The following is a 7,319-nucleotide window of genomic DNA, read 5'->3' as shown; positions in this document are numbered from 1 at the left end:
ATTCAACTGAACTTTAGTTTAAAGACGTTATGCACGTCCCATGCCAAACACCAAACAAGGCTACCTTGGGCCTGTTCTTTGTGGTACGTTTGGTTGGTGTAAAGCCCTGGCTAAACAATCAAACATTTTCGTCCAACATCGTGTTTGACGCATACAACATAGGGTGGCTAAACGTGCAAACAGTGTTTGATCAAACATCTAACAAAGTGAGCTTTCATAACCCTCCGTGCGTATTACTGCTGAAATTATGACGCAAAGTCACATAGATTCGATTTCTGATTGGTTGCTTGGGCTTGCTTTGTTTGCAGAGGTGGCTAAACGATCAAACAGTTGCTCGTGAAGCAAAATGTTGGATGGACATGTTTGATCTAGATCAAACATGGGTAACCATTTAAATGCAATGTCGAAAAAGGCGGCTAAACGGTCAAACATGCTCTTCCAACATGATGTTGGACGAAAATGTTTGATCGTTTGACCGGGGCTTAAGAAGACACTTACCACTTCCTACACCCTCGTGTTTGTAGAAAACTTGCTGATCACTACTGAACTCGAAGCACTCAAGCTCTACTCTCCCAGACATGTGACTTGGTTCAGGAATGGGAAGGAATAACTCCGCAACAAGCTTGTTTTGTATACCAGATTCCATCAGCTGGAAGAGAAATATAACATATAATAAAATGGCAATGGTTAACTACACCATAATCGTTTTTACCGAATGGTAATGAGGTTATGTTATGGGCCGCATTTTCTCACTCGAACACTCACTCACTCACTCACTCGATTCTGATATCAAACCGCAATTAATTTATCATTAAACGAGAAACGTGCTGATGGAAAGGTCTTTTAAACGCATTCAGCACATGTCAATCAGAAACAAATTATTCTTCAACCTCGTTCCAGGGTCTCTCTCTTTCAGGGCAGTAAACTGAATTTCACAAAACAAATCGAAAGAGGATCACTTCCACTTATCCTCTGGTGATAAAAGAGAATAGAATTCGCTCAACGAAGCCTCAGAGCATAGGCTATCAACGACCCATTCACGTAAGAAAACATTCAAAGACGCGTTTTAGTAAACACAACATTCATGCACGTTTTTGTTTCGCGTCACATCATCTTTGTGTCACGTCATCCGTTCTTCATCTTTTTGAGTCGTGCAAAAACGCGCATCTTTCTCTCAAATTTTATTCGCTGCTTAAAATAACGCTATACGTGCTGGCAGAAAAGTAAACATATTTAAAAAACAAATTTACTTAATGCTTAAAAGGATCAAAGGTTACACTTAAATATTTTTGTGATGAAATAGAATTCGCGCTACGAAGCCTGAGAGCACGAACCATCAATGATGCAATTCCCATGGAAAAATAAAACATTCACAGGGAAATAAAGTGATATTGTGTTACATTATTGAACGCTTATTTGAAGAAAAAAAGCTATCAATGACCCATTCACGCAAGAAAACACTCGAAGGCAAATTAAGTGAGATTGTGACATTACTGATAGCACCTATGGACTACATATAGTTACGCTTAAACTGTTATAGAAAATTATTATTGCATGTGACGTGATTTAATAAACGTTTCAGCTCACTGGAAAAACACAAATGCGTAGCACGTTTCTGTTTCGCGCTACGTCACCTCGTGTCACGTCATCCGTTTTTCATCTTTTTGAGGCGAGCAGATCTCAAATTTCATCGGCTGTTCAAAAAATAACAACGCTTGTCGCTGCCTTACCTCCCACGCAGTCGTTCTTAGGGGCGATTGTGTTCCACACCGTGTAACGCAATCGCGGGGAGGAGTGTAACGCGATCACCCCTAAGAACGACTGCGTGGGAGGCTAGTCGCTGCCCGGTATGTATATTATATATGTGCTGACAGAAAAGTAATTGAACACACAATTTATCGCATCTAAGACAGTAAAAACCATATTCAAAGGTTACAATTTATTTTGGTGGTGAAAAATAGAATTTGCGCTTCGAAGCCGGAGAGCACAAAGCATCAGTGACCCATTGACGCAACTCACATGAAAAAAAAAAAAGCATTTAAAGGCAAATGAAGTGAGACCGTTACATTCTTGAACGCTTATTTGAAAAACAAAGCGAAGGACGCCACTTCATCGAATTACCATGAGGTTGCTCGAAGAGCCTTTGATTAAGTTTCGATAACAATATTTTCAATGCTTTCACTTTCAATAAATTACAGCCATTAAACAATCTGTATCAAGAACACTGAAAAAGATATAACCCAGATAAGACATTTATTTACCATGCCAACCTACCTCCATAATTGAGGATTACTGGTTGGGTGAAAATGAAAATTCTCAACGTAATTCTCTACGTAATTCTTTACCAAAGAGATTTGGTAAGCGTCGACACTAACAGTCTCTTAAATAGATAGGTACCCTGCGCAGCGTTAATTATAGTGAAAAGTTTCACAGCGTTGAATTTGTCAGTTTTTCATTAACTATTAGTTTCTTGTCATCTCACAAATAACCCTTTTCCACCACTAAAAAGCAACGCAATAACTAAGAAACACATTGAAAATACATGTAACAACACTTGAGATCCCAATGAAACGGTTTAGAGCTACTGACAAAGAAGGCCATGTAATTTAACTACAAAGTGCATTACTACACGTTGAACGGTAGATGTCATTTCAAACCTCGCATTACGGTACAGGAAATATGAATCAAGCCACAAAATATATCACCTGGAGTTTGATGGTGTCTGGCCACTGGACAATCTGAATGTTGTGTATCTCACCAAAGTGAATCGTAAAGTCAGCCGCTAGTCTCCTAAACAAGACAACACAATAAAGAAACAACCCTGTCAAAATATAACCACAATAAACAGGTCGGCAATGAAGTGCAGCTCATACTTGAACTATGAAAGAGCAAATCTACGATTGCAGTTTGAAGACAAGTGGGAATTTCAAAGTCTCGATTCTTCTTATTAATTGAAAGACAAAGTTTTAGTTTGGGGGGATTTGTGGTTCATCAAGACACTATCCCTCAGGTGATAATTTCCAGTCTGTATTCTCAAATGTATTAATAATGTAGGGGGGGGGGGAAGTAGCCTCCTATGCAGACGCTCTTTGGGCTCGTCACGCGTTCCTGGTGGGGGAGGAATGCGTTACAAGTCCAAAGTAGTTGGAGGCTAGGGGGAAAGTAGATAGATCATACTGTACCCTCTTGGGAATTACTACATGTAGCTTACTAAGAAAAGCCCACTTACTTGACGATCGTTCTGGACACCTCTTTGCCATTAAACAAAACCTTAACGAATGCTGACCAATTCTGCATTTCTGTGCGCCTCTGTTTCTCAGGCCTGAATGGTCAAAAGAAGAGAAAGACAACACTCACAAATAACATCAAAACTTGACTATGTGTGTTGTGTGTCCAGTGTATGGGGTATGGTACGATAGCATTTGAAACGAATACAAGAACAAATACCACAAAAAAGAGCGCTGTCTGTTCTAGTCCCAGTTAACTGGAGAGGATAAAGCATCTAGTAATATTACTACTCCTGTCCTATGGATTATAGTCTACTGCACGTTAGAAACTCATCATAACGCTAACAGAATGGTCAAACAAGAATATTTCCAAACGTACCTTGTGACCTGATCTATAGGGGTAACATTAGCAGTCATCTGAAGCTCAGGAATAAGAATAGGCTCTCCTGGAGAGACAAAAAGATCAATGGTTACTATACCATAAACATGCATAACGTAAGGTAAAGTGTCTTGCCCAAGAACATGACACAATGACCCCAGCCAGGGCTCAAACCCGGACCGCTCAATCTGGAGTCCAGCATGCTAACCCAGGGCTGCAAATAACGTTTTTCACTTGAAAGGACATATGTCCTACTAAGACACCATCTTGGTCGGACAGATTTTTAGTCATCGTTGCCGTAAAATGATTTACGACCACAAAATTGTCCGGACATCATGTCTGACCACACTTGGGATTTCGTCGGACATAAGCAAACTTTGGTCGGTCAATGTCCGATGACTGACTGTTATTTGCAGCTCTGCTAACCATTAAGCCACTGCATTCCTCATCATGCATAATGTAATTAAAAAACTACCTGGAGCCCGTCTCTTCAGTACAGCGTTTTCCTTTAATTTTTCGTACTCAGCAACTTCATCAAACTTTGGTGGCCGTGTGGGCCGAGGAGGAACTGAGGAATACAACAGCAGCACAATGAACTTATTAATTTCACGAATTTTTCAGATGTCCATTTTTTTTTCTGTTTGAAAGATACGTGTAGATAAAATCATTCCTTATAGTTTTCAATGGCATAATTACATTCTACACATCCATTTATGGTAAACAGGGTTCCACTGTACCTCGAATTCGCCTTTCAGACAAGTTTAAATTGTACACACGTAAGTGGCATTTATAAGGGAATTATGAGGTGTGGTCAAGAGGTCTTTTGCAATAAAATTATACTACAATACATTACTTACAATGGACTTTTACAATACAGTATAACCTTTACTAAAAACAAACAATGAAAAAAAAACAGGTAACATTATTACCAACCGGTAATTACGATACATACTTACAATAAACTACCTACAATATACTTTTTAAAACATGTGGTCAAAACTAATTTTGCAGTGGTATAAATGTACGCCTCAGTGAAGATACTAAAATTAACAAAACTAACAATCGTACATGTAGCTCTTTTATTTTTCAATAAACTTTAAAAAATAATGAATTCACTTACGTCCATCTGTTCCATCTTCTTCATTGATAAGGCTAGACTCCTGTCCTTCTTGGCGTGCTCTTTTCTGCTTAACGAGGGCAAGATCATTATTAAATAGATTTAGCCAAGCCTAAAAGCGGAGCTCCCAATTTACGGACCAATAATAGAAAAAAATATAGCACTTGAGCCCGCGATCCAATGTAAACCATTATTTGGTCAGCGGTAAACTTAAAAAAAAAACATTCGACCTCGATGAGATCTATATGTGAGCCTGCGATATGGTCATGTGATACTGGTCAGCGGATACCTTGATTTGACAGCTGTCAATTGACCATGACATGGATGTCCAATATCAAAGATGTAAGCTGGCGTTAACCATAACCTTAAACCGATTTCTGGAGTATGGCCGCCATGTTGGGGCAACTTCGTCGTCGTCGTCGTCGTCGCACGCGCCCGAGAGCCATGCCGCTAGCCATGATGACCATGAAAAACCAAAAGCCATGGGTCTGTTAATTCTCTATGGGTATGGGGCTCTGTTCTGTGGCCCTTTGGGCCGCTGGGAGCTCCGCTAAAAATTTACATGCATGGACAATAAGAAGTAAAAAACAAAAAATAATCTGTATTTTTTTGTTTACCCTTCTCTTGGCCTCTTTTTTCCATTCTTTCAATTCCTCCTCATACTCAACTTGTTTGTCTTGGTATTCTGCATCAAATTCCTCCCTGAAGAGTACAAGAGTTCAAATGTTATTATTTAACTATCAAGTTTGTTCTACCAACAACTATAGCTTTCTTAAGGTCAGGGTCATGATTATTATCTTGAGTTAACTCCTCAATAACTGGTATTTTAAAACCTCATAACAGAATGCCTTTGCCAGGAAAAAGTATCTCATCACTGTATTGTACCCACTTGAGGTAATACCAGTATATAATGTGGTATTTGGCTCAGATCGAACAAACAAACAAACAAACATGTAATCTACATGTACATTTATCAGAAATATATTTTTCTTACTTTCTTTCCTGTAGTTCCTCAGCCAGCTCTTCCTCAAACAAAGCTTCGTCCTCTTCTTTGTTTGTTTCTTCTCTACAATGCAAATAGAAAACCAATGAAATAAAGATAACAAGATAACAAGCAACCCAGACCATAAGTATTTCTATCCCCCCATGAATGTGATACTAGTCCACTGCAGGCTTACCCACCAGCATTAAATTCGCTGATACCCATTCAAACAAATGGCGGAGAGAGGAACTGTGAGACTTAAGTATCTTGCTGAACAACACAACACAATGACCCCAGACAGGGCTTGAACCCTGATCCCTTGATCCAGTGTCTAGCGTGCTAACCATCAAGCCTCCACACCTCCATCTTTGAAAAATGAAAGAACTTTATAGAAGGCTTTGAAGCAAATTAACATGGATGGTGCAGAAAAGTGAAGCAGTACTAATACCTTCTGACAGCCAGTTTCAACTGTGTGTTTACATATCCTTGAGATTCCCTTAGGGTCTTAATTTCTCGCCAGCACCTGGAAACAAGGTTATAAAAATATATATATTTAATCATCAAAGCTACTGCAATAATAGCAATTTGCAAAATACATCACAAACTGTGACGTTGCGGCAGAGTAAACTCAAACCTTACTTCAACATGTTCTTGAGTAAACCTCTGTCGCCGTAATCTTCCACATCTCGTAGTTTCCTTGTTTGTCTGTAAACAGAAAAGAGTAAAATCATAACTAGCCCAAGAATACAGACTCCTCTTCCCCTAAGTTATATGTCTAAGATTCCAGTAAAGAAAAAAACAAACAAGCAATACTTATGACAAAGTATGACTGAGAACCATGAACAATATAGTATCTGATTTGGCATTAGTTGATCACAAATTTCTGTTCATGAGACATTACATGTATTTTTGAAGCACATGTGTTTGATCAAATTTCGTGAGACTTCTTTCTTGTGGGAGACGGTATGGAGCCTAAAACAAGAGGCACCTGTTTCCTTTGGATAAATTATTTTCACTGATAGAATGTAACATAGAAGTTAAATTCGTGAGAATAAAATAAAACAAAAACTTACAAGGCATATTGCAGCATTATTGCAGCAACTAACTGTCATGTAAATATAAACTTCCAGGAATAATAAACTAGCAGATCTAATGCATTGATTTGTTACTACTATAATGATTTATTTTTAAACGAAAGGAACTGAATGGGAGAAGCTAACTATAACTCAGAAACCATTTAAATGGCATTTTAACTTTTATGACTATATGAGTTTTTTTCCGAAGGCAGCCTTTACTGTAGCACACATTTCTTTTATTGGTCAAACACCTAAAAAATAGTAAACAGAAACTTAACATGTACATGTACACTGTATGTTACAGAAGTAGGAAAAAATCCTTGTACCTGATTTGACCTTTGTACTCCTTAATTCTCTTATTTGTGTCTGCCACTGAAATTGCTCTAGTTTTTCCTTTCCCCTGTGTGTTCCAAAATACAAAAATATAATAGTTTATAACATGTAGGCAAGGTACACTGACAAAAAATTGATGAGCATTACTTTACTAGCACAGCCCTCCAAATTAAGACCATTTGAGTCGCCATGGCGACCTAAAATT

General features: G+C 38.4%; 2 protein-coding genes across 2 annotated transcripts in view; one reads left to right on the top strand and one right to left on the bottom strand.

Annotated features, from left to right (window-relative positions):
- LOC144642940 (uncharacterized) overlaps positions 1-7,319 on the top strand; it is a 128,924-nt gene that overhangs the window by 81,628 nt on the left and 39,977 nt on the right. The window lies entirely within an intron of this gene.
- Positions 425-7,319, bottom strand: part of LOC144645836 (coiled-coil and C2 domain-containing protein 2A-like) — a 40,042-nt gene continuing 33,147 nt past the window's right edge. The window contains exons 18-28 of the mRNA XM_078505377.1: positions 7,108-7,181; positions 6,345-6,410; positions 6,154-6,228; positions 5,718-5,789; positions 5,341-5,425; positions 4,727-4,790; positions 4,082-4,174; positions 3,607-3,673; positions 3,230-3,322; positions 2,706-2,790; positions 425-649 (exon numbers count right to left, since the gene is read on the bottom strand). Of these exons, the coding sequence (XP_078361503.1) occupies positions 425-649; positions 2,706-2,790; positions 3,230-3,322; positions 3,607-3,673; positions 4,082-4,174; positions 4,727-4,790; positions 5,341-5,425; positions 5,718-5,789; positions 6,154-6,228; positions 6,345-6,410; positions 7,108-7,181 (999 nt within the window). The remainder of the gene's footprint in view (positions 650-2,705; positions 2,791-3,229; positions 3,323-3,606; positions 3,674-4,081; positions 4,175-4,726; positions 4,791-5,340; positions 5,426-5,717; positions 5,790-6,153; positions 6,229-6,344; positions 6,411-7,107; positions 7,182-7,319) is intronic.

This window comes from Oculina patagonica, chromosome 1, assembly GCF_052425735.1.
Source record: "Oculina patagonica isolate OP01 chromosome 1, crgOcupat, whole genome shotgun sequence".
Taxonomy (NCBI): Eukaryota; Metazoa; Cnidaria; class Anthozoa; order Scleractinia; family Oculinidae; genus Oculina; species Oculina patagonica.
This window is presented reverse-complemented; position numbering and strand designations above follow the sequence as displayed.